A 27,893-nucleotide genomic window follows, 5' to 3' on the forward strand; every position below is an offset into this window, starting at 1 on the left:
ATGCCGATGCACAGCATACGTGCTTACAATAAATACATTCTGTAAAGGTGAACGACTGGGCCTACAATATCAAACTTTGTAGTAGCACCATAAAAGGTGCTGCCATGCGTATGAGCCACAACGAAACTGCTGCATGTCCAACCTTCTTCCTTGGAGGCACCTCTATAAAGACTCTTCGGGCCCTTCCCATTCTGGATGCAACATTTAGCTCTTCTCTCAACTTTTCCGCATATGTCACCAGCACTGTATGTAAGCACCGGCCCATTCTTGGGTTTGTGTCCCGTGTCTCCCTTCCCTGATGACCTAAGGTTTTCCGAGCACTCTACACTTCTATCATTCTGTCACGACTTGAGTACTGCTCATCAGTATAGTTCCTGTACCAAACTCGCGACGCTAACAAACTTAAGCTTGTTCAGCGCCGGACAATACGCACCCATTACTCCCGTTTTTTCGGTTGTCACAAGCTCATGCCAGCCTTCGAGGATTGCCTCAAACCCCTCAAGTAGCACACCCTGCAATACCAGCGCAACATTGCACTAGTCTATACTGCAGGGTGCTTGACGACTCTGGACAGCACTAACATTTCTTCAGTTCGTCTGAACAAGTGGTCAGCACAGCCTGAGCCCTCAACGCGCCTCTATGGCCCGACACCACAACTCCATGATTATATCTGGCACGCAGAGCTTTCTCTCCACCCCCCTGGCGATTTGGATTATCCTTCCTTGGAACCAGACTGAATTGGCACTCCTGTGTGTTGTGCACCTGTCGAATGTGTGCGTGTGTGCCGTGCTGTGTTATTGAGCAAGTGTGTGTGCATGTGGAGGGGAAGGAAGTGTCTTCTGCATCCTGCAAATTCCTGCTCTAGATGGCTGGTTATCAGATGCTCTAACATACAGGCATCAGCCTTCTTTTTAGTCTAGTGTGCCAAGTTACCACTAAGATTATTATTATTATTATTATTATTATTATTAGAATCATCACTTTGACCACATTGGTTGTGTTGAAGCCAGCGTGACACATAATTCAAAATATTTCTGGAGCTTTGTGGGCTCTCTCTTCTAAAAAGAGTGCCAAAGATGTACGTCTTCTTCATGAAAGTAGTGGTGTTGTCTCGAACACTGCTGATGCCTTTGCAGAACATTTCTGTTTGCTATATGGTGTGAAATATGCTTCAAGTAATCTTCCTTCTCAGCCTGGCACAGTGCATGCTAACAGTCAATGAAAACCTTGTTTCCAAGTATATGAAGTGCCTTAAACTTTGCCTTAAACATTCCCTTTCTTGTGGTGTTGATGGTATTTCCTCCACAGAGCTTAACCCTTTGAGACGCCATCTACACAATTGGGCACAGCAGGAGCGTGCATCAATAGCAAAAGCACTGATGAAAGTAATGGTATTTAAAATGTGTTTCATACATGTTGAAACACTTATTATTGGAACTGTGCTGCAATTTTGAATAACGTGCAGAATGTTTTAACAAAATGAGTGGAAGGTAGACGTCTGGGTGTTGTTACTCTGTGTCAGTATTGTTGTAGCTTCGATGGGGTGGCCGGACGAAAGGTTTACGGCATGAGGCCTAAACGGCCGGGGCGCGAAGCGCCGCAAGAAAGAGCCGAACTGCTTCAGTAGGGGCCCAGACAAAGAATCCGTTTTATTTCTCCGAGATGAAGCAGGAGACAACTTGCAGCGTTTGGCGCTGAGTGGCGCTCTGACGTAAACGACCCAAAACCGAAACCAGAAGCTAACACAGGATACCACAAGTATGTTGTATGTAGCGGGTTCACTTCTTTCATTGTTATTTACAATGTCGTGCACCAGGCATAATTTTCAATTGGCTGGATAAGTGCTTTTCAAGCTTTTCAAAACACGAAATAGTACATGTTCTCATATTTTGTGTTCCTGTAGCGAGTTTTCGCATGGAGTCGAAATTTTGTAAACTTGACAAAACTCGCTAAACAATTGAAAATTAATATTAATATTTGCTGCAGCTGTACACTTTCTACGATTCTGAGGATGCAAGAGATGTGGTGAAAGCAACTTTCAATCAACGGGATAAAGTGGTGTCTGAAAGGATTAAGACGTATGGAAGCATACTTGTTCCTCGTTCTCACAAGCATCTTCAATAGTTCACTAAAGTCAAGTACCTTTTCTAGCACTCGGAAGGTAGCATGAACATTGCCCATGCACAAATCAGGTGCTAGATGTGCAGTTACTAACTGCCGACCTATATATATCCTCTTCAGTGCGTCAGGTGTTTGAATCGATATTTGATTCCTCGTTTTCTGTTAGTGCTAAGAGCATTTTAATAAATGAACAGCATGACTTTGTGTGGCGAGAACTTAAAACTATTTCAGACTGTCAACAGTGTTCACCGCTGCATCGATTTCCAAAAAGACATTTTTTCACTCTCAAGCTGGTGCAGAAACAATAAGTACTCTTAAATGCTTCCAACACTATGGCATTAAGTTATATGCGCAAAATGCACCATGTGAAATTTTGATACACCCTACGTGATGCTCCACTCCTTAGGGTCGATGAAATGAAAGATCTTGGTGTGTACTTCGACAAAATGCTAAGCTTTTCTTCACGTAGATTATTACACAAGATGCCCTTCATGCTCGTGGAATTGCATGATTTCCACTCACCTGTTGTGTTTCTGAAATTCTGCTGTGTGCCTCCAACTACTAGAGTATGCCTCGGTAGGAGGGGGGTGCAATGAGCAAATCTAATTCGGACCTCATTGAATGCATCCAGAATAAATTGATATCTATCTTAAAGCACCACTTTTGCCATTCTGGCGACCACAGTTGAGCCTTCTCAAATATACTTCAACTCGCACCTCTAGATTCAAGTCTTAATTAATCACACCTTTTGTTCCTGTATAAGGTGGTCCATGACATTATACATTCCTTAAAGCTTCTTGATCATATGCATTTGTTTGTGCCGCAATAGTATACCAGGTAGCATTCCACATTCGTTGCCTGGGCTTGTTACAAGATTGTGCTAATAAGACTCGACTCCAAAACATACTTCAGAGTTCATTTCCTGTGTTTTGTGTATCTGTAGATAATCATGTAGGATTAACTCCCGTTTACTTTTCCGCATTTCCTTTTTTTCCTATTTGTTTCTCTATCTTCCCTTTTTTTGTCTATTACATTCATGTTTTCTGTACATTTTGTCTCACATAATGCTTGTTAAGTGCACCTGTACAAAGGCTCTCTAGCTGTTCCTGGGCACTACAATAAAAATTTGAATGATTGATTATTCATCATCATCATCATCATCAGCCTGGTTACGCCCACTGCAGGGCAAAGGCCTCTCCCATACTTCTCCAACAACCCTGGTCATGTACTAATTGTGGCCATGCCGTCCCTGCAAACTTCTTAATCTTATCCGCCCACCTAACTTTCTGCCGCCCCCTGCTACGCTTCCCTTCCCTTGGGATCCAGTCCGTAACCCTTAATGACCATCGGTTATCTTCCCTCCTCATTACATGCCCTGACCATGCCCATTTTTTTTCTTGATTTCAACTAAGATGTCATTAACTTGCCTTCGTTCCCTTCCCAGTCTGCTCTTTTCTTATCCCTTAACGTTACACCTATCATTCTTCTTTCCATAGCTCGTTGTGTCGTCCTCAATTTGAGTAGAACCCTTTTCGTAAGCCTCCAGGTTTCTGCCCCGTAGGTGAGTACTGGTAAGACACAGCTATTATATACTTTTCTCTTGAGGGATAACGGCAACCTGCTGTTCATGATTTGGGACTGCCTGCCAAACGCACTCCAGCCCATTCTTATTCTTCTGATTTTTTCCGTCTCATGATCCGGATCCGCCGTCACTACCTGCCCTAAGCAGATGTATTCCCTTACGACTTCTAGTGCCTCGCTGCCTATTGTAAATTGCTGTTCTCTTCCGAGACTGTTAAGCATTACTTTAGTTTTCTGCAGATAATTTTTAGACCCACTCTTCTGCTTTGCCTCTCCAGGTCAGTGAGCATGCATTGCAATTGGTCCCCTGAGTTACTAAGCAAGGCAATATCATCAGCGAATCGCAAGTTACTAAGGTATTTTCCATTAACTTTTATCCCCAATTGTTCCCAATCCAGGTCTCTGAATACCTCCTGTAAACACGCTGTGAATAGCATTGGAGATATCGTATCTCCCTGCCTGACGCCTTTCTTTATTGGGATTTTGTTGCTTCCTTTACGGAGGACTACGGTGGCTGTGAAGCCGCTATAGATATCTTCCAGTATTTTTACATATGGCTCATCTACACCCTGATTCCGTAATGCCTCCATGACTGCTGAGGTTTCGACTGAATCAAATGCTTTCTCATAATCAATGAAAGCTATATATAAGGGTTTGTTATATTCTGCACATTTCTCTATCACTTGGTTGATAGTGTGAATATGGTCTATTGTTGAGTAGCCTTTATGGAATCCTGCCTGGTCCTTTGGTTGACGGAAGTCTAAGGTGTTCCTGATTCTATTTGCAATTACCTTAGTAAATACTTTGTAGGCAACGGACAGTAAGCTGATCGGTCTATAATTTTTCAAGTCCTTGGCGTCCCCTCTCTTATGGATTAGGATTATGTTAGCGTTCTTCCAAAATTCCGGTACGCTCGAGGTCATGAGGCATTGCGTATACAGGGTGGCCAGTTTCTCTAGAACAATCTGTCCACCATCCTTCAACAAATCTGCTGTTACCTGATCCTCCCCAGCTGCCTTCCCCCTTTGCATATCTCCTAAGGCTTTCTTTACTTCTTCCGGCGTTACCTTCGGGATTTCGAATTCCTCTAGACTATTTTCTCTTCCATTATCGTCGTGGGTGCCACTGGTACTGTATAAATCTCTATAGAACTCCTCAGCCACTTGAACTATCTCATCCATATTAGTAATGATATTGCCGGCTTTGTCTCTTAACGCATACATCTGATTCTTGCCAATTCCTAGTTTCTTCTTCACTGTTTTTAGGCTTCCTCCGCTCCTGAGAGCATGTTCAATTCTATCCATATTATACTTCCTCATGTCAGCTGTCTTACGCTTGTTGATTAACATAGATTGATTATTATCATAGTATAAAATTGTGCTTTTTAAATATGTACTAGTACACTATTTCAGTGCAGTAGCTTTTGTGCAATTAAAAAAAGGGCATGAATTAAGAAGAGAGAGAGAAAATGATGAATGAAAGGTAGGGAGGTTAACCAGGACTGAGCCCGGTTGGCTACCCTACACTGGGGAAAGGGAAAGGGGGACGGAAAGATTAAAAGAAGAGAAAGTCCACTGAGGATATCTGCCGGTCACTCAGTTTGGATCACAGACGCTGACTCAATCCGATATCTTTAAAATATCGCAGCAGCGCTTCTGTGGCCTTTTGTAGCTGCGATATGCGAGGCCATGGTCCCAAGATCTTGTTCAAGGTGAACGGCTTTCCATCTAGCTGGTTGAGAGCTGTGCAAAGGTCTTGCCTTTCATCTTCAATAGGTGTTCTATGGTTTCCTCGACACCGCAGGCATTGCACTCGGCGCTATCAGCCATTCCAATCAAAAATGCATATGCATTGGTGAATGCGACGCCCAAACGTAAGCAGCACAGCACTGTTTCCTCATTTCGCGGAAGACCTGGTAACAGCCGCAGTTGCATAGAGGGATCGAGGGAATGCAATCGATGTTGAGTGAATTGAGGTGTGTGCCACTTTCCCAATGTCAAAAGAGTGCGCTAGCTTGCCTAAGTGTTGGGCTGCGTCGTTCCGCGATAAAGGTATAGAAACAAGGGTTGCTCCTTTGTGGGCTTTCCTAGCAGCTTCGTCAGCGAGGTCATTGCCGGAGATACCGCAATGGGGGACCAGGCAGCCACTGAAACACAACGCCGTGTCCTTTCATGTTCATGTGATGGTGCATTTCTCGTATCTCCGACAAGAGTTGTTCACATGACCCGCGACGAAGAGATGACAGAAGACATTGTAAGGCCGCCTTTGAATCGCAGAATATTGCCCACCGATTAGCCGGTTGCTTATTAATATAATCAACGGCACCTCGGAGGGCAACAAGCTCCGAACCGGTTGATGTTGTCAAGTGAGAAATCTTGTATTGGATGCTTAGTGATCGTGATGGTATAACCACTGCGCTGGTGTAGCTGGTCTGAGTGGAAGAACCATCCGTATATATGTGGACTCGATCAAAGTAGAAAGTGTGCAAACAATCCAGAGCTGCTTGCTTCAACGCCAAGGTAGGCAGGTCAGTCTTTCTTATCCCTGGAACCGTAAGACGCACTTGAGGTTGTTTTAAACACCACAAAGCTGAGGTTGAACGTGCTGAGGGTGTGAAGCCCGATGGTAAGGAGGCACGATGGATGCTGACCTTGCTGGAGAAGGACGCCTGTGGTCGTCGTTCTGGCATGAATTAAGAAAGTGCGATAATATGCTACTATGTGCCTGATCATATGCATTGTGCTATTAATTTCTTCTGAGTTTTAATAATGGCTGGCTACTGTATGCAGTGTTGTGCAATAAAATAATATGCCACAGCAATTATTGCGTGCCTTGCAGAACAAATTGAATATATCTTTCTCAGTCAAAACATCATAGCAGGCTGCAAACAACAAACTGCAATTTTCATTTTTGTGGTGACGAAGTGTATAAATTGTGAAAATAACCTGTTTATATATTTCTTATACTATGCAAATGAGCTGCTCCCATACATTCGAATAACTGCTTCAATAGTACGACTTCGCAAAGGGCAACGAAAGACTCCTATTAAAACCCTCTAATTCTCAAGCTTGTATTATCTGACGGTATGTCATTTCATTAATGTAAAGAAAGGCAGACTTGATATGTGGAAACCAGTTACAATAGAACATGGCCCTTATACTGCGAAAATGTTTTGTAGCAATACACTCAATGTGAAGGCCTCCGGATGCGGTATTGATGCATCAAAACAACCTAGAATAATAGAGGTGCTCCATGGGCTAGATTTGGCAGAATCTAGAATTGGGGGGAGACAAGATACGAATTACATACATTTTAGCTATTCTAGTTTTTTTTTTTTTTTTTTGTGAGTGCTACAGGTGTTTCAATTCTGTTGTGCTGATTTTCTCAGAACCCACTTTTTCACGTTTCTTTCATGCACCAACAAGCATAATTATATTGACACGGATGCTTTATCTGTATCCGGTTACCGTATTTCACTGGCTAAAAAATGTTAAACGTTATTGCTCGGTGCAGGATGCGCCTGAACGTATCGGAAGTTTCGCGAATGTTATCGATGGTTCTGTCTGTTGTCGACGAACCTTGCTAATCTGATTGCATACGCGATACGAATTGTGTTGTAGTTTCTGGAAGGCGCGCGGGCACCAGCGAATAGGCTGTAACTTTCGACGACTGACGTATGCAAACCGACGCGCTTGACCCCCAGACGAGATTTTCTACGATTGCCGACATTGCTCGCCTCTATCGTTGCGATTGAGCCGGCTCTATTTATTTACCGTCACTACTACGTGGCAATATTTCCAACACAGATTTTTTCAGTTATACATTGCACGCCTAATTCTTACATAGTTGGCTGTGCAATAAGCTACCAAAAAATGAAATGGTACAACAGCTTTTGATATATGGCATCGTCGTGCACGTGTTTGCAAAGCGATCTTGCAGACAGACGACGCGCGAGCGCTGATGTCGATATTTTGTACACTAGTGTTACTTCAAAAATAAAAACAAACTGTTGCGGCAGGTGTATATTCATTATTCAAACGTGTTTTTTATGTATAAAAGCACATAGAGATCACTAACTTATTGTTTCAAGCTTAGTTTACAGCAGGCTGTTTTAGGCCGGACTTTGACGGATGAAGACTGAATAGTCCAGCAACAGTGCGCCGCAGCCGAAGAGCGGAAGAGCGAGCTTCGGCGCGCGTCGGAGCTTGTTTCCAGTGGTTGCGCACCATTTCCCTCCAGCCGAAGCGAAGCGACGCGTTCGCTTGCCAGCGCGCGCCGAAGCTTTCGGCGCGTGCCAGTGGTTGGGGCATTAGGCCTCCCGGCACCCGCTTGCCGGCATTCCCCAGCGCAGTCTGCGCGGGCACTGTCGGCGCCATTAAACACTTGACGCGATGTTTCCGTAAGCCGCGTTGGGTCACCGAAACCTCGACACAGCACACAAAGGAAACACCACCGTGCCGACACCAGTCGCACAAACGGAAAACGTTGCCTGCTGCTCGCAACGTCGCGCGCGAACAAATCAGCTGCTGGATTGTCTTGACATGGCTTACTAAGCTGAAACCAGAACTGCTGTAGAGCCACTCTATCGAACCGGGCAGAAACGATGATGATGAGTGGGATTTCAGTAGCGCCACTTCGTGGGGCAGCAAGGAGGCTCCGTTCAAAACAAAAATGCGTTCAGCAAGTCGAACCATGCACCGGTCAGAGTCGGTGCATGGTGCTCTTGATCGAGTTGGCTCAAGGAGTGTCCGAAAAATCGGACGAGAGGTTGCAAGGTGTCCGAACTTTCGGCAGTTGTTATACATTAAGGTCTATGGGGAGAATGGTGGTGCCGCGAAGCTGACCGAATAATCGGGCATGTTCGAATTTTTGGAGTCCGGAAAATCAGTCGGCGACTGTATTCACCTGATGTCAGCATAACCGCACTACGCAACAGGGCAAACATTCAAACCTTGGCGATTCACCGACGCGTTGCTGCCTTAAAGTTTCTCTACCTTCTTTATCATGACATCATTAATATAAGCAAACACGAGTACCTAAAACCACCATACCAGCGCTCAGCCAGAACAAACCACGACAAGAGTACTGTGCTTTGACTAGGGACGGGCGAATATTCGATGTTGTTGAATATTCGATCGAATAGTTCTGTATTCGTTATTCCCTTCAATTTGAATTACGGTATTCAATATTTTCTCATTATTTGGAGGACTTGAATAGGCAGCCAAAAGCCACAAACGACTGGCACAAATACAAATCACGGAGGCTATGTTTTATACGTCATGGCTGCCATACAGCAGCTGTAGATATCAATCTATACATTTTGCATTAAAAAGCCGGAAATATGTCATCGCTGTACAGCTCACAACGTGGGCAGCCCCGCATTGGTATAGACATCTATTCTTTTTCTGTCGTTTCTTTTTCTCTCCCCCTGACAAAGCCTCGGCATTGTCCTGACCGTCAGTCGCGCCACGCCAGTGGCGCTTATTCATGTGTTGGCTGCTGCCGCTATAGGTGAAGATGGCGTCGACGGTGCCAGTGTCTGGGCAGTGCGCACATGCGAACCCGATATGGAACTTTTTCCTGAAAGTACCTGCTGGAGGTGAAGCACAGTGTGAGACTTGCGGAGTTGTTTTGAAGACGCCTACTAGCACTACGACGACACTTGCCACCCACTTAAAGAAACATCCAGGCAAGTACAAAGAACACTCGGAAATGCACCAACTTTACAGTTTCCCGAAAAAGAAAAGCGAATCAAAGCGAGTCAAATCATCGCAGCTATTCATGGCCAGTTAGTTAAAGCCTAAACTTGATCGGTAAAAGCGCAAGAAATGACTAAGAGGATAGCAGCATTCATTGCACGTGGCCTGCAGCTGTACAGCGTGGTCGAAGAAGAAAAGCTTCATCGAGGTGATGCACTGTACAATTCCAGAGTACGTCGTTCCATCCCGGAACACCTTTTCACGAACGGTCATTCCGAACTTGTACGTGTTGAAGAAAAATGACCTGAAGAAACGCGTTGGGGATGTACAGTCGAACCCGACTATATCAAACCCATTTACATCAAATTCTTTAATATATCGAACAATTTCTGGTCCCGGTATAGTTATAGTGAGTATATATAGCAAAAATTGCGCTTACATCAAACAAAAATAGCAATGACTCCCGATATATCGAACGTCAAGTAACGGAAAAGTGCCCCCAGAAGTTGGCTTTCCCTCATGGTAACAAAGAAACCCGGCGGCGCGGCTCCATCCGACCGCTCTCCCTACCGTGACCGCGCTGCCTCGGGCTTCTCGATTGAGCTGTCGACACCCCCTGCAAATAATGATTCTGGCCCACCCGCAGTGCTTGCTCAGACAGCCAATCAACGGCTCTTGTGCTCTCTACAGTGCCGTCGCTATCCCTACAGAGTAAAAAAAATCTGACGTTTACTGTATTTTGATTTTGTATGTGAATTTTACCCACCCTCTACTGTAATGCCTGAACAGCCCTTGCAATATACAAGTGAAATGAAGTGATTACCACTGACCTGTGCCATGAGGAGGAAGCGCAGTTCTTGAGGCTCGTAAGAGAGCTGGATGACACGGCCGTCACGACACACAGCTTGCAGTCGCTGCTCTTCCACGTGAATCACCAGCGGAGTCCTGCAGAATCAGCATAGGTGCAGTGAATTATGGGGAACAGTATTAACTGTTTTTAGCGCAAGGACACGAGAGAAGGCACAGAAGACACAGCACACAGGACCCAGAAGTGCTGTGTCCTGCGTTCCTTCGCTCGTGTGACGAGTTTCTTTGCACTAAAACTATTAACATGCAATAACACCCAGCCCACCAGTCCGTTTTGTTGTATATAAATCTATTAGTGGCATGTGCAGGTAGGTTGCAGGTTAAGCTCATAGAACTTCTGCCACAAGCCTTCTTAGAGATCGAACTTCACGATGCGCCAAGTGAGGTGTCAAGCTCGAGGTTGGAAGAGCAGCAAAAGGTGAGAAGTAGCAGTTGCGACGCGAAGTGGAGCACCACACAGGAGCGCCAGAACAAGAGGACCAGCATTGTAGCCTTCTAGAACAGGATTGCCCATCCCATGCTTGCTCATCGAGCACGTGCTGCACATATCCCTTTCAGTCACAAATTACGATCAACTGTCTATAAATGTATGAAATTTACGTTATTTTATGCCATGCTGCTGGGCGCTCCAAGACAAGGTAGGAGAATGACTGTGCATTTTACATAGTGACCCATCATAACTACATAGGAATTAAATATTCTTTTATTGTACAGTCAGTCATGCTATGTTTCTTCATTGAAAGTGATAAGTCACCCGCTGGAGTTACATGCACAGGTTAATTGTTGGGCACAAGCATTACAAGGGAAAAAAAATCTCGCAATTACTACTGAAACGCCCCCCTTCAAACGTCTTGTCAAACATGGCAGTGACTTCACCAAAGCAGTCATCTAAGGCAATACATTTCACTAAGTGGAATAGGTGTACTTTAGAAAAGCAGAATGTTCAATTTACTCAAAGGTTAATGTTCGTTGTTTATTCCTTGAAACCACTACACAGAAATGGAAAAAAATAACTTGCGTCCACAATTATGTGCGCAATGACTGATGGGGATGTTCATTTTCCTCATCTTCAGGCACCCGGCCCCAAGGCGCCGACTGACAACACTGACCTTAGCATCTCCACGTTGCGGCGCCGGTGAGCACTACAGGGCCCCCCGTTCAGACGTAACGGCGAAATGTGTGCATCAATGAGGTAGAGATGGGGGCCATCTTAGTGACATACGCCGGTGGATACGCCGGCGACATCCACGGGGAGCTCCGTGAGAGGCATCTCAAGGTAGGCGGGTTTAAGGTGGTCTAACGAGATGACCTCTTCACGACCATTGAACAAAATGGTGGTGGACTTCGGCATGTTGTGGAGAGCATGGTACGGCCCATCGTAGGAGTGTGTAAGAGGTGTCTTTACAGGCTCTCGTTGGAGACAAATGTGCGTCTAAGACGCAAGGTCCGGATGCACAAAGATGCTGTGGTCAGATGATTGAGGCGGGACGGGGCACATTTGCTGAATGCAGTCCTGTAGGCATTGGAGGTACTGCACCGACTATTGGAGGTACTGCAACGACTAGGGCGAAAGCGCCGAAAAAATGAACAAGTCTCCAGGAAGCTACAGGGGTGCACTGTAGACCAGTTCAGCCGCTGAACAGCCAAGGTCGTGACGAAGGATGGGGCGTAGGCCAAGAAGCACCATAGGAAGGTGGTCGACCCAGTGGTTTCAATCCAGGCACACAGTGAAAGCAGCCTTGAGTTAACAATGGAACCACTCAACTAGGCCGTTGGCACAGGGATGGTATGCCATGGTACGGCAGTGCTTAATGCCAAGCAGGCACTTGGAGCAAGTGAAGAGAGTACATTCAAATTGCCAAAACATTGTTGGAGCATCCGAAGCTGGAAACCCACGCAGAAACGATGGCTTTGGCGACCGTTTCCACAGTGATGTCCGGAATGGGCACCGCTTCGGGCCAACTGGCGACGCGGCCAATCACGGTCACAATGTACCAGCAGTCGTGAGACGGAAGAAACATCTAACCAAATAAGATCATCATCATCAGCAGCAGCAGCCTGGTTACGCCCACTGCAAGGCAAAGGCCTCTCCCATACTTCTCCAACCACCCTGGTCATGTACTAATTGTGGCCATGTTGTCCCTGCAAACTTCTTAATCTCATCCACCCACCTAACTTTCTGCCACCCTCTGCTACACTTCCCTTCCCTTGGAATCCATTCCGTAACTCTTAATGACCATCGTTTATCTTCCCTCCTCATTACATGTCCTGCCCATGCCCATTTCTTTTTCTTGATTTCAACTAAGATATCATTAACTCGCGTTTGTTCCCTCACCCAATCTGCCCTTTTCTTATCCCTTAACGTTACACCTATCATTCTTCTTTCCATAGCTCGTTGTGTCGTCCTCAATTTAAGTAGAACCCTTTTTGTAAGCCTCCAGGTTTCTGCCCCGTACGTGAGTACTGGTAACACACAGCTGTTATAAACTTTTCTCTTGAGGGATAATGGCAATCTGCTGTTCATGATCTGAGAATGCCTGCCAAACGCACCCCAGCCCATTCTTATTCTTCTGATTATTTCAGTCTCATGATCCGGATCTGCAGTCACTACCTGTCCTAAGTAGATGTATTCCCTTGCCACTTCCAGTGCCTCACTACCTATTGTAAAGTGCTGTTCTCTTCCTAGACTGTTAAACATTACTTTAGTCTTCTGCAGATTAATTTTTAGACCCACCTTTCGGCTTTGCCTCTCCAGGTCAGTGAGCATGCATTGCAGTTGGTCCCCTGAGTTACTAAGCAAGGCAATATCATCAGCGAATCACAAGTTACTAGGGTATTCTCTATTTACTCTTATCCCCAATTCTTCCCAATCCAGATCTCTGAATACCTCCTGTAAACACGCTGTGAATAGCATTGGAGAGATCGTATCTCCCTGCCTGACGCCTTTCTTTATTGGGATTTTGTTGCTTTCTTTATGGAGGACTACTGTGGCTGTGGAGCCACTATAGATATCTTTCAGTATTTTTACATACGGCTCGTCTACACCCTGCTTCCGTAATGCCTCCATGACTGCTGAGGTTTCGACTGAATCAAATGCTTTCTCGTAATCAATGAAAGCTATATATAAAGGTTGGTTATATTCCGCACATTTTTCTATCACCTGATTGATAGTGTGAATATGGTCTATTGTTGAGTAGCCTTTATGGAATCCTGCCTGGTCCTTTGGTTGACGGAAGTCTAAGGTGTTCCTGATTCTATTTGCAATTACCTTAGTAAATACTTTGTAGGCAACGGACAGTAAGCTGATCGGTCTATAATTTTTCAAGTCTTTGGCGTCCTCTTTCTTATGGATTAGGATTATGTTAGCGTTTTTCCAAGATTCCGGTAGGCTCGAAGTCATGAGGCATTGCGTATACAGGGTGGCCAGTTTCGCTAGAACAATCTGCCCACCATCCCTCAACAAATCTGCTGTTACCTGATCCTCCCCAGCTGCCTTGTTCCTTTGCATAGCTCCCAAGGTTTTCTTTACTTCTTCCCGCGTTACCTGTGAGATTTCGAATTCCTCTAGACTATTCTCTCTTCCATGTGGGGATGCGCGACTCTCACGCCTCCCCTGAGATCTAGTTTTCCCGCATGGCTCGTCTCCTGCAGGGCGGCTTCGCCCCCCGCGTGGCCTGGCGCCCGCGGCGGTCGGGTGGTACAAGCGCGGTGCGAGAGATGGCGCGAGCGTCGCGCCGCTGCGGGGTTACTCGGGCGTCGGGAGACAAGGCGCTCGGGCTGTTGGGTTCGAGACAGGAAGCGGGACGGCCGTGCCGCACGTGCAGCGACCCTCTTGCCCGGCGGGTCGGCGCGCGGCGGGGACGTATCCCGCGTGCGCGCCGACCCATGCTTCTGCGAGACCGCCTCGCGTGGCCGCCCTCGAACGCGCCACGATTCGCGTGACCATACACGCGAACGACCAGGCCTTTGGATCCAGCATGGGGCGAACATATTCGCTCGCTTCCGGTCGCGGTGAGTCAGACTTCTAGATTTGTCGCGCGCCCATCGGCATGTTTTGTGGATAGCAGCTCGGCTAGCAGGCATTGATTTATGAAAGGTGCAATAAATGCCCTTGTGATTGTTTGCACCACTGTGTTGTCGTTCCTTTGTCCCAAGAGTACGGGTGTGAGAGGACCCCACATCCATTATCGTCGTGGGTGCCACTGGCACTGTATAAATCTCTATAGAACTCCTCAGCCACTTGAACTATCTCATCCATATTAGTAATGATATTGCCGGCTTTGTCTCTTAGCACATACATCTGATTCTTGCCAATTCCTAGTTTCTTCTTCACTGTTTTTAGTCTTCCTCCGTTCCTGAGAGCATGTTCAATTCTATCCATATTATGCTTCCTTATGTCAGCTGTCTTACGCTTGTTGATTAACTTTGAAAGTTCTGCCAGTTCTATTCTAGTTGTAGGGTTAGAGGCTTTCATACATTGGCGTTTCTTGATCAGAACGTTTCTTGATCAGATCAGAATGGGTGTGGTCAAAGCAACAGCCAGCTGGCAAGAAAAAATTAATCAGCCCTTCAACTCTGTGAAGGACGAGCAGCAAAGCTGTTATGTGTTTTACCTCAATCGAAGTGTCTATGTATACATAGGTATTATTATTATAATTATTATTACAATGCAAGATGCCCATTGGTGGTAACAGTGTGTATAGGACGCAGGTGGCCGTTAAACCGAGCCTCAACGAGAGCAATGGTATGCGTTAACCGGGGAGCAGTGAAAGGAGTACACAAAACAAAACACGTTCATTTGTAATTTGCAATTTAGCCTACTTTCTAGTTAATTAGCTGAATGAAACTTGGAAGGACTAGAGTTTTATTCTAGTAGACAAACATGTGGCTGTCCATTTCCATCACGTAGAAGCCCAAGTATTGACAGCAAATGGTAATTCCCCAATATTTATAACTTCGCTGTGAACTACGTAATTATGAAAAGTAGATGAAACTCAGCGTACTGTTAGACTCATCTTAGCGGCCTATTTCAGTATAATTTTTTTCAAGATACCTGCATTAGATTGAGCATTTGCAAGAGACTGGAGACGAAATTTTGTTTATGTTGATGCAATGCGTAGGTGGATGGACATCGACCACCACCGGAGGATAGCTAAGCTATATACAGCTTCGCTGTAAAACTGTGTGGAAGTCTTGGTGTGGCGGGTCACTTTGGTGGTCTGGCAAGTGAGGCACAAGCGGGCCAAGAGGCGAACATTGGTGTTAATGCTCGGCCAGACGTGCCGCTGCTGCACAACAAGATGCCACGTGGCTCATTTTCTGGGATGGCAGATGTCGTGGAATGCTTGGGAAACCACGCGACGAAAAGCAGCCAGAATGAAGGGGCGAGGTGCAGCCAATGACATGTCGTACCACAGTGACCCAGGCACAAGCGAATCAGGAAGGAGTTGCAGACGGAGGGAACAGGAGCTGTCATGCAGCATTGCAACACAGGGTCTTCCATCTGCGCCCGAGCTAGATGTCCCCAGTCCACAGCAGATGTAGAAGTGCTGAGGAAAGTGATGTGTGAAAGTGCGTCAGCTGCCTCGTCAGTACCTCTGATGTGCCGGCTATCCGTTGTGAACTCCGATATATAGACCATTTGATGAAGTTCATGTGCGACGTACCTGGAAGAGTTTGTATGGAAGGCGTACACCAGAGGCTTGTGATTGGTTAGAACCTAAAACGACTGACCCTCCAAGAAGTTCCAGAAGTGCTGGAATAGATGGCAAGCAGCTCACGGCAAAAAATGCTGCAGCGAGTCTCAGCAGTTTGAAGCTTCCGAGAGAAGAAACACAGTAGGTTACAGTCAGAGTCAATTTCCTTTTGGAGAGCAGCGTCGATGGCCATGCTGAAAGCATTCAACGTGATGCCAATGGGCCCGTTAGTCCTCAGGTGGATGAGAAGTACTAAATCACTGATGACTTGTTTAGCAGCCCTGAAAGCAGCTTGAGCTTCGGGAGACCAGGAAATCGCGAATGAGCTCTTAGCTGTGCGAAGAAGGTCAGTCAGTGGGTGCAGAAGCTTCATGCAGTGCGGAACAAAGCGACAAGAGGAATTCACTAGGCCCAGGAACTCATGCAGCTGGCATAGGGTAGTGGGTGCTGGAAAGTATTTCACGGCCAGGACATCAGAGGGCAATGGGCCGTTCCCAGTGCCAAGATGTGGTGACCCAGGAACTCAAGTTTAGAAGATCTGTAGACGCACTTCTATTTCCGGGTGTTGACAACCAAGCCAAATTGTTGAAGGCATTGAAAGAGTTCCTGGAGGTGACACTCAGCATTTTGTGGACTGGGACTCGTGGTCAATGTACATAAATATAGCTAGGAGGCTGCGCATTACATCAGCAATGAATCTTTGGAATATTGTAGCTGGGCTGTGTAGCCCGAAGTGCATGCGCACATACTCAAACAAGCCGACGAATGCAATAATGGCTGTCTTTGAGATATTGGCAGGCTCAACAGGGATCTGGTGATACGCCTTGACAAGGTCCACTTTGGTGAAGATCTTGCATCCTTCCAAGTAGCCTATGAAATCTTGGATAGGTGGAAGGGGATAGCTACCGTGGACCATGTGAGCGTTGAGCACCTGGTAGTCGCCGCACGGACGCCAGTCACCCTGTTCTTTTTAGGGCACCAGATGGAGTGGGGAGGCCCAAGTGCTGGACGAAAGACGAATAATGCCCAGCTGGAGCATGGCCAGATGGTCACCGAAGAGGCGGTACGGATGAGCTGCGACGGGTGGACGACTCGTGACAATGTGGTGGGTTACGCTGTGCTTGGGTGTCTGATTTAAACTGCAAGGCCTTGTGACCCCAGGGAAGTCTTCCGAGGATTCTAGTGTACGGGCATGGTGGGATCAGCGCGCGGGTGCTCATGGGAGCAACAGCCGACAGAATGCAAGGAATGGAAAGGCGTGTCTTGCTGTCAATCAGGCAATGGTGGCGCATGCTGATATCGAGGTCGAAATGGGTCAGGAAATTGGAGCAAGGGTAGACTGACCGACGTCGGCTACGATGAAGACCCACCAGAACATGTGCCGCTGGCCAAGGTCGAGAGCGAGGGACCAGACTGTAGACCATACATGGCAATGGAGGTCGAGTTCGCCGCACGGAGCGTAGGTCCAGGTGACCTAGAAGTGCAGTCACCCTTTGAAGACAGCAGTATATGCTGACCTTGGCGCCCATGTCTATGAGGAAGCGCAGGCCGGAAATGCGATCCAAGACTAAGAAAAGGAGGCCGGGTTGTAAGGCAAAGTCACATGCCGCCGTAAATCACCTCACAGCGCTTTTCCCAACCAGTTGCATAAGGGATTTGCACTGGCGGGTGCGGTACCAGAAGGTACAATGATAACAGCAAATAGGCGAGCTTTGAAGACTGCGCAGGCTGTGGCTGCTCAACGAAGACGAACAGCTGCTAGAACGTGAGGAGGAGTTGCGTTGATTATGAGAGGACGTCCGTAGGGCGTCGATGGAAATGGTGAGCTGGTCGATCCTGGACTGGTCAATCCCAGCGGGATATAACTGAAGACTCTAGTGTTGAAGAGAAGGCAGCAACCGAAGGAGAAGTTGTATCGTGAACTCTATCAGTGGGCTGGGCAAAGATGTCAAGGGTGAAGTCCCCTGCAGCGGCCAAGACAAGGTGGGTGGACTGCAGCAAGCACTGCAGTAAGATTTCCCTCAACAGTGCACCATTCAAGTTGACGTTACTTGTGCCCAGGCGCCGTCGCATGCTGTTGAAGAGCTGGGAGGGGCGGCAATCTCCAAGCTCCTTGAAGGTGAGCAGGTGCTGGAGAATACTCTAAGTTGCCAGTACGGGCCTTCGCCCAAAGGTGCAGCGATAAGGTCCACCACCTCTTATTAAGCCACTTAACAAGACAGGTTGCAAAGTAAGTGGCGATACTGAGAAGTCTCCGAGGTCATGTGGTGCAGATCGAAGATGGCTTCGGCCTGGGGCGCGATCTGAGATTTTTGTTTGATTTTTGTTGATTTGTAATGTGTGATTTGTGATTTTTGTTTGATTGCTGCAATGTCATAAAAGTGGGAGTATGCAAAATTTGTCAGAATGGGGCAGAAAGAGCAGCCAATCGGCAAGTGGTGAACTCCCCGGAAGTTTATTTCTCACTTTCGTCGTCTGCTTGCAGACAGTATACTACAAAATTAAATGTATCACAACTTCCAATGAATCAAATCTTTATCTAAAAAATGTATTCTTTTTTTTTTCTCAAGCTCGAACACTTTTTGAACAGGGTGTCTACCAAGTTGACATTTGCAAATTCCCTGAGTTTTCCAGGTTTTCCCTGAGTGCCTTTGCAAAATTCCCTGAATGAAACAGAACTTTGTTTTACATCAAGACAGGCTCGCACCATGTTGCCCAATGCTATCACTCTCTAGTAAGCATGTTAAAAAATAAAAATGACTTAATCCTGTTTGAATAGTAAGGAGTAGTGCTTATCTTATTGAAAACAGAAAACAGAAGGAAGGGGTTAGTAAATTGCGCAGTGAATAAAATACCTTCGAAAAGAATGATAAAACGCACTGCAAATCGAGTTGAACATTTTTAAATATGAATAAGAAGGAGATGCATACCAAATGAAATATTTTCGAATATGAACTATTTCTATCAACTGATAGCAAGCTCATTGGTATGAGGCCCAAACTTTGTCACAAATGAGATTCTCTCTCAACAGCTGGTAATTAAGTCAGCCTCAACTGTCCTGACATACTCTCAGCCCCCGCACAATGCCTCAGTGTTGCATTTCACTGATCTAAAGATTTAATTTGGGTTTGGATGAGGGACACCTACATCTCAGGGTCAGCCAACACTTTGTTTTTTTGATCTCGAGCTTCTTCAAAGAAGTGGCGGCACGCTTCCTTTCCCATTCATTCCTCAATGTGTAGGTCCTTTCTGTTTTCGTCGTTCCGCCGCACGTTTGCCCCATGGTCCATTTGGAGCATCCTCTTGGTTAGTTATACAGTCAACGTCTGATTTTTCACACTCCCTAGGGGCCGCAAAAATGTCAGAAAAACCGGGCATTCTGAAAAAGGGAGGCTGACAGAAAAATGAATGCATGTCTTTTACTGATCTTGAGGGCTCGAAATCGCCACAGACACATCCGAAAAAGCTCTGAAGGATTGCCAGTACACTTATTAGTAGAGGTATGCGAATATTGAAATATTCGAATACGAATAGAATACGAATAAGGCAAAAAACTATCTTTGAATGTCGAATCGAATATTGAATATATGAGTAGTATTAAAAAGTTGCAAAATGAGGCAACAATAGCTTTATTACCCTTTTAAACCTAATATTGCATTTTACAAGGCTGCTTCAGATTAAAGAAGCACTGATTATAGGTAATGCACTCAGGTAATGTCACGTAATGCTTTCAGTCAGGTAAGGCGCTTGTTACAGATTATTGTGAAGGAAAATTAACTGCTGGGCACGTTCAGAAAGTAAGCGCTCTCTATGCACTGTGACAGCATTTCCACCAGTAGAAAAGACTCTTTCACTAGGAACTGAGGTAGCAGGGATGGGCAAGTAGTTCTGGGCACTTAAAAGCGAGTACTTGAAGCAGCCAATGGACTGCCACCACTAACAAGGATCCTTGCCCCTTTCCAGAAGAGGCTTTTCCGCATAGTGTGCAACTTCCCTCTCAGGGGCAGATGCCAAATGTGTCTTCTCTTTGTTAATCACTAGATTGTCAAAAGCATTCCATACACTGGCTGCCACCAGCGGACACGAAGTCGACGCTGGCACGGCAGTGTCCTCACTGGCTTCCACGTCAGCTGCCTGGAGCTCCCTTGTCGCTAGGTCTTTCAGCCAGACAATCTGACCAGATGCCTGATGAACTGTGGCCTTAAACCGCAGATCAAGAAACATCACCAGGCCGGCCACTTCGTCAAATTCGCACTCCACAAAACGAGTCTTGACACATTTTACAAGATTGTCAGCAAACCCTGAGTTGTCTTTGCAACCTTCGAGGCAATGCAGCATTCTAAAAATAATTGGAATTTGACAGGACAAGGAGGGGTACTTTTAAGCACTTAAAATAACAGTTGCATCAAACAAAGGCTTAAGTGGCTCCACAAATGCCACTGCATCTCTCCACTCTGCCGAGTTAGGGGTATCTATGCTCGTGTGCGAAGTGGTGAGCTCAAGTGTGATGGACTCCGTGTTCAACGACTGTACTGACTGTTACATCTTGTGTCAACATCCCGCACAACATGGAGCATGTCTTTCTTCAACTGCCTCTGCAGATTGTTCAGGGCTGTGTTTGTAGTGTCCTACAAACCCTTTCTCCTTCTTGCAGAGTCTGTTGATTGCCGGAGTACACAACATCGCATCGCTGATCGCCAGCTGCAGAGTGTGCGCAAAGCAGGCTCGCTGGAGCCATAGCAGTCTCTTGGCAGCCGCTTGGATATTGCAGCCGTTGTCCGTCACGATGTACTTCACGCAGTCGATTGGTATCTCCCAGTCCGTGCATAGCTGCTCCAATGAGGCAGCTATGTTCATGCCGTGTGACTCTCCAGCATATGTTGTGTGTTTTGAAGTTTTTCATCCCAAACTTCACTTTAAGAAAATGACATGTGAGGCTTAAAAAGCTCTCGTTGGCGTGTGACGTCCAGATATCGCTCGTAAAAGCAAGAGTGCTTGTTCTTTGTTCAAGTGCTTTTCACAGCTCCTGTCGTACCTTTTCCATTGTTTCGTCGTACAGGCGCGGGACAAGCACACACGACAGTTTTGTTCGAGACGGCAGACTGTATCTCGCTGCAGCTGCTTTCATCAGTGCTTTGGACTCCCGGTTTTCTACAAAGCTGTAAGGCATACGGTCTAAGGCGACCATTTCCGCCACTTTCTGGTTAAGTGCGTTTTCTTTATTCCGAGACAATGGCTGCTATTACTGTCTTAGTATAGCGTCCAGTGTCTGTTGATTCTTCAACGGCGCGTTCGCAGCGGCGTCATTTTTCTACTCTTCCATCAACAAATGGTGCTGTTTCATGTGATTTCGAAGAGTAGTAGTCGTTCCTGTTGACGTTTGAAGTTCGCGTGACTTGCATCGAGCTGTCGACGGCGATAGTCTTGTGTAGTACCGCAAAAGAAGACTTCTTCCGGCTTTCTTTTCTTGCTTGCTCAGTGGCTCGTTTTCCGCAGTTGATGCCATTCTCGGAGAACACGCTTGACCGAGCACTGTATCAGCACTGAGATAGTTGTCAATAGCGCAGAGGCGAATTTAGCGTGGACTGAGTTTGCCTCACAGAGCAGCAACACAGCCCGTAGCGAAGATCCGGCGACCACCTTAGAAAAGCGGGAACACCATGCAGGAGTTGTCGATGGCAATGCGATGTTCTCCTCGGACATATACTTTTTTCTTTAATTTGCAAGGATCTAAAAACTGTCCAGGTAACATTTTCGAGATACATATTTTATTGCGCATACTTACAGAGCCCAGGAATAAACTTGGTAAAAGGAATCCGAAACTAATGTCTCACGGGCTGGATGCAGATAGACTGAAACAGAGGATACAAATAATGACGGGATCATACGAAGTTCTCAGTGAATAAATATTTTCTTAGGAGAATGCGGAGCAAGCATATAATTCATAAACTGCTCAATTATTCGCAATCTGTCCGAATATTCGCCGAATATTACCGGTATTTTGCCGTCTTTGAATATACGAGAATTTCAGAATATGCATTTCTCGAATCAAATACGCTTCGAATAAGGAAAATATTCGATTCGTATTCGAAATTTCGAATATTCGCACACTCCTACTTATTAGGCATATTGGTGCTCATAATGTGACAGGAGATGGCGGGTGCACGCGTGTATAATTAAGGAATACGTACTGTGTCCCGTGACAATTACCCCTTGCTACGCTTGTTATGCTTCACCCCGTAACATTTCTGTACTGAGGCAAAGCTGACTTTCGAGAGCCGCCATTAGGCAACGCGCCGTGCTTACCGAGCTCCGAAGCCAATCGCGAGGACCAGAAAGGCGGAGTCAGTGCCATTGCCGACAGCGGCAAATCCTTTCAATAAAAAACGCGGCACCAAACGGCAAGAAAATAGCGAACGTCGAAGCAGCTGCGCCTGGCGTTGCTGCGGTGATGGCTACGGCTGCCAGTGGATCTGCGAGAGAGAGCCGGTTCGAGGCGGCGAGATACTCAAAATTGAAGGTGGTGGCTTTGACTAATGCCGTTTCGGACCTGCAGCGACGGCTAAAAGTTCGGACAATCGGACAGCGAAAGGTTGTTGCGTCCGAAATTTCAGACGTTCTTATACATTGATCAAGTTGGTCGTTGACTGTACCATGGCAACTCCTCCAGCCGTCAACACGGCGTCAATGACGATTCGTTACGATTCCTCTCTGTTTTACTCGAGCCAACTAGTGTTATCGCGACCTTCGTTCCCTTTAAAAAAAATGACAGTAAATTTTCCCTGATAGAAGCAAAAATTCCACGAGTTTTCCCTGAGCATTTCCAGAATATTCAAAATCCCTGAGAATTCCCGGTGTTCCCGATTGGTAGACTGACTCTGGAGATTTGAAACTCAACTTTATTCAGTTTAGTGAGCTGATTGCAAATATGTAATCAGTATTTTTCTATGTTTATTGAAAAAAAATTATGCAAACTAGTATTATAAATTCGGGATGTGACTTGCTAGAAATTTATAGTACTGAGAGATCTAACATTAACTAGGTATGTTCTTGAATGTTTGAAGAGTGCACATATAAAGTTTTGTATTTCTATGTACATATCAGCCAAAGTTATCAAAATTTGAATGAGCAACTTTGGAACAAAATTTTTTGTTGTTACTTCTTGCACGATGTGAAAAAGTTTCATTGCACTAGCATACTGTATTATAGTTTTCTTGCATTCTCTGACCGTTTATCATTCAGAAAAAAAAAATCATGCAAATTGAAGAACTAGCAGAGACACAGTGCACATCCCAAATCTTCGGGTGTGGGATAATCAAGATCTGAGAAAAACGCAAGAAACGTTTAGCAATGTGAAAAAATACTTTTTATGTGACAAAATCATAGAATTCACTACTACAATGAATCAGAATGTTCCTGGAGAATAGTCCGAAGCAGGCTTTTCTTTGTGTATCTTCTTGGTGGCTTCCTGGAATGCTGCCGATGATGTGCATTTTCTGTCTGCGTTGACCACACGGCGGCTGTCTTTCTCGGCTGCTCGCCTGCTGCCTGTGCAAGTTTGTTGCATGTGCAGCTCACCGAGTATGTGCGAGCTAGACTGGTGGCTTCCGAGGTTGAACCGCATAACAGCTTCTGCCACGGCAGCCTCAACAGCGAACAGTGATGCATTCTTTTCTTTTGGCGCCAGGTTCCAAATGATCGAATGCAGCGATTCATTGGCATATTGTGTCTTCACTCTCTGGCACCTCTGCAAGAGCTTCTGATCAGAGAGGGGCTCGTACACTGGCCGCAGTGCATTGCTTACAGAATATGGCAGATTGTATCTGCTTTTGGGGGGGGGGGGGGGGGGGAGGGCTCATTCTTTGCGGTGGCTGCATTATATTTGCACCATGAATAAAGGCCGTGGGGACAAAAGCTATGGTTGGGCTTCTCATCAGTTGAGGTTACGTGGTAATATGTAGCCCACACTGCTGTGTGTATCTCATCCACATTTCCCGAATGTGATTTGAGCGCCCAACCATAATAGCTTGTCAGCTTATTTACGAGGTCTCCTGTCAGGCGGCCCTTACCACTGATGCGCTCACCATTCTTCCCTTTCTGCTGTTGCACAAGATTCCGCAGCGCCGTTCCCATGCGTTTCTGCAAGTGGTTTGCGCAGTCTTCCTTTTCCACGGGTATGAAGCCGTAGACTTTTGCTTCATCAATGGCACTGTATGGTCTGCTGTCACCATCGGAGAGCATGGTCGTGTGCCTCAGGTCATGAAGGGAAAGTGAGCGCTGAAATAAAATTTGTGCTGCCTCCACCTCCACCTGGCCTGCCTTGGAAGATGTGTTCTTTTGGCATGAATGCTGCGACTTCAAGTCAGCAAAATCTGGGGTTTCAGGTTTAGGGCCAAGCTCACAGCCAAGGCAGAAATTCGAAAGGACAACATAGTCCAAAACATAACCTGAAAAAAAGCTCTATCACTGTGGCCACTCCAATGTGAGATGAATGTCCCCAAGTGTGCCAAGTGCCATCAAAAGAAACTGCAATATTACCTACATTTCCAAAAGTCAGGCTTCGGTATGCATTCTTCACTGAAGTGGCACACTTCGCCATATTCTCATTGCAGGCAATTGTTGCAGCCGGATTTAGCTTTGATTTCAGATAGTGCTGATAGGTCTTGTTGTGAACGCCTCTGTGTAAAACTCCGATAGCGGCAAAAATATCATTAAGCACCGTCTGCCCGTTTCCCGTGCTCTGTACGGCACGTGCCGTGAGAACATTAATTTCAAAAGCGTTGAAGTTGGCAGTACCACCAACTCGTTGTGAGCTCCATTTCGTGTCAATTTCACCACAGTTGCTGCACAGAACTTTCAGCTTCACAGCAATGCTGTACTGCGAGTCCCGCTCGACAGTCACCGCTCCGCAGCTCACTCGGCAACCAGCAACTTACAGTAAACAGTTTACCACGTCGAGGTCGACCATGGTGTATGCTGTTGTCGATGCACTCTCCAGACGAGGCTCACTTGTTAGGTAATGCACCTTGCGCTCCGTCGCTGAAACTGAAGAGAGTTCCACTGTTTTTTCCTGTGCTTGTCTGATCTGATCTCACTCCGCCACCGTGAGATAAGCCGTGTCGATTCTCACGCGGTCCGGCCGAGTGCACATCTCTGTAGCACATGCGCCCATGATGACCGCCGCCCCGCAATCTGTTACCGGGGTGTCTGGTGTATGCTCACAGTCCGTCATTGACATTGCAAGCGGCACTGATGTTTTCTGCAGCACAGGCCAAGCGCCAACGTCCTCAGCCGTCCTGATTGCCTCTTCCCGTTGTGTTGCACCCAACTCCTCGGTTGCACCGCTGTTCCGCGGCGTCTGCAAGTCTGCCGGTCCGACAAGGTCGTCACTGGTAGTTCCGATGCATCTTTTCGCTGCACTCCGCACTTTCTTCTATGCTTCCCGAATTTATGCACTGTAGGGGATTTCCATGCACGGTTTGGCATCTCGACTGATCACATCCACGCTGAGCGATGGTTCAGGCAAAATAGCGTCGCCAACACGTGGCATTCCCGAGCTCCAATCAGAAAGCGTTATTTAGTCACGCAGACCAACAGGATGGTGGGATTGTCTCTCTCGTTGCTGCCTGGTTGCTCCCTCCTGAAGCAACCTTGAATACTCGTTTTCGGCGGGAAAGGCAGCGGGAAGGACATGCTTTCGAATGAGACCAAAATGGCGGAACTCCGTTGATCGGTTTCGGAACTGTGAGCAGCGCAAGATGGGGCATTTTCGGTGCGTCTTGCAGATGAAAATGAGTGTCTCGCATCATAAATATGGTGTTTTTTTCCCAAAGACACATTATTTCGCATTATTTTTTGTCCACAAGTGTGTGATGACGTCTAGATTGCGAAAATAAGAAAATTAACAAATTGATTTTTTAACAATTTTTTTCGTCTCCAAGACCCCCTTAATCAAACCATGGTGAAGGCAGATGACATGTGACAACGTAAAGTGGTAACGATTAAGAGCCATGATGGATAATCTCGAACACTGCATACCTGAACAAAAGTCAATATACATTTGGCTGAGGAGGACTTCACAGTAGAAGTGCTGGTTATGTATGATGTTAAATTCTTATTTATACTGTCAAGAACCAACATGAAGCAGCTAAGAATCAACATTTCTTAGAAAGAAGAGGTGGCCCTAGACTCCCTGGTTTCAAGTGTCCATACACCGACACAGATGAGGGCTGCCAAATGCGCTAATGACATATGGACAATTTTTCCCGAACTTATATGCCTCGATACATGTCCACCTGCAGCTTCTGTACCTGAAGTATCTTTTGAGCTCCATGACACGACTATTGTACGGAAGAGAGCCTACAGGATTTCTCATGAAAAGAAAACATGGCTAAAACAAGAGCTGCAAAAAATTTTGAATGCTTACAACACCTTTTGCGTCTCCCATAACTATTGACCCTAAAGAAGATGGTTCACTGTGACTGTGTACTGATTATCCGCAAATCAACACCCAAACAGAGCTGTATCCATTCCCTATGCCTTCGATTGACGACATCATTAATGATAATGGAGGATACCAATGATTCAATCAATTTGTGCAAAGGTTACTGGCAGGTACCCCTCCAGGAAAAATCAAAGAAGTACACAGCATTTATAATGTCATTTGATATATATGAATACAACCGTCTGCCATTCGGATGGAAGAACTCGGGCACTAGGTTTCAGCGCATGATGAACGATGTACTTAAAGATTTCATAGGAGATTTCCGCAATGTCTATGTCGAGGACATCATCATTTACTCTCGTACCGAGGAAGAGCACTGTTCCCACGTTTCTCATGTACTAGAAGCATAAAGCAAATCACACTTAAACAAGAAGAGAATTCTTTCAGAGAAAGGTGGTGTTCCTTGGCAAAGTCCTGGATGGCTTCACAACGACGGCAGAGGAACAGTCCATTCAACGAATCAAGGAGCTGCATAAGCCCTATGATGTTCACTCACTGCGTGTGTTCTTAGGACTGGCAGGACATTTTAGGGCGTTCATTAAAGACTTTGCGGCGATATCCAGGTGTCTTACAAGGCCTACTCAAAAGGAAGTTTCATTTGTGTGGAGCAACGAGTGTGACCATGCATATAAAGAACTGGTGCGCGCAATATCTTCAGATACAATCATGATATTACCCCGATTTTGCCAAACCCTTCAAGCTCTGCACTGACACATCCAATTATGGCTCAGGAGCACTGTCATACCAAAGAGATTCAAACCAAGACAGAAGACACCAGTTAAAAGTCATTGGCTATTACTGCTACACCTTTTCAAAAGCTGAAGTAAATTACACGACCACGGAAAAGGAGGCCTTAGCAGTAGTGCTAGCGCTACGATACTTCAGGAGTTACTTGGAGGGCTGTCGGTTCAAGCTTTTCATGGACAATCAGGCTTTGACATACCTTCTGAGCCTTACATAACCAAACGGAAGACTGGCAAGATGGATTAGTGATATTCAGCAGTTCACTTTTGATGTTAGCCACAGACCTGGTGAAAAACTACCTGACGCAGACCTGTTATCAAGACTGTACAACCACCAATAAACAACTATCAAGGGGCACATGTCACAAGTGTATGGAAAGACACTGAAGAGCTAAAATTAATCGACAGAGTTTGTTGTGTGTCAAAGCTGCATATCTAAAATATTGCGGCTCTATCACGACAGTCCACTCAGGAGGGCATGATGGCTTTTGGCGTATCTAATGAAAGATTCAGAAACGTTTTACATGGAAGAACATCAAAGCTTATGTAAAGGAGTAAGTCAAGACTTGTCATTAATGTCAGACTATCAAAGCCAAGTTCCCCCCAAAAGGAAATTAGATGGCCATTCCTGTGCATTCATATGTCCCCTTCAAAGTCATTCATCTCGATTTCGCTGAAATCA

The 27,893-nt window shown here is 46.0% G+C and overlaps 1 protein-coding gene across 2 annotated transcripts in view; it reads right to left on the reverse strand.

The window, feature by feature from the left end:
• The window catches only part of MED17 (mediator complex subunit 17), a 305,063-nt gene that overhangs the window by 64,436 nt on the left and 212,734 nt on the right, over window positions 1–27,893 (reverse strand). For both annotated transcript variants that reach the window (XM_075698299.1, XM_075698300.1), the window contains exon 13: window positions 10,232–10,346. In XM_075698299.1, the coding sequence (XP_075554414.1) occupies window positions 10,232–10,346 (115 nt within the window). The remainder of the gene's footprint in view (window positions 1–10,231; window positions 10,347–27,893) is intronic.

The sequence above is a fragment of the Dermacentor variabilis genome, chromosome 7 (assembly GCF_050947875.1).
Source record: "Dermacentor variabilis isolate Ectoservices chromosome 7, ASM5094787v1, whole genome shotgun sequence".
NCBI lineage: Eukaryota > Metazoa > Arthropoda > Arachnida > Ixodida > Ixodidae > Dermacentor > Dermacentor variabilis.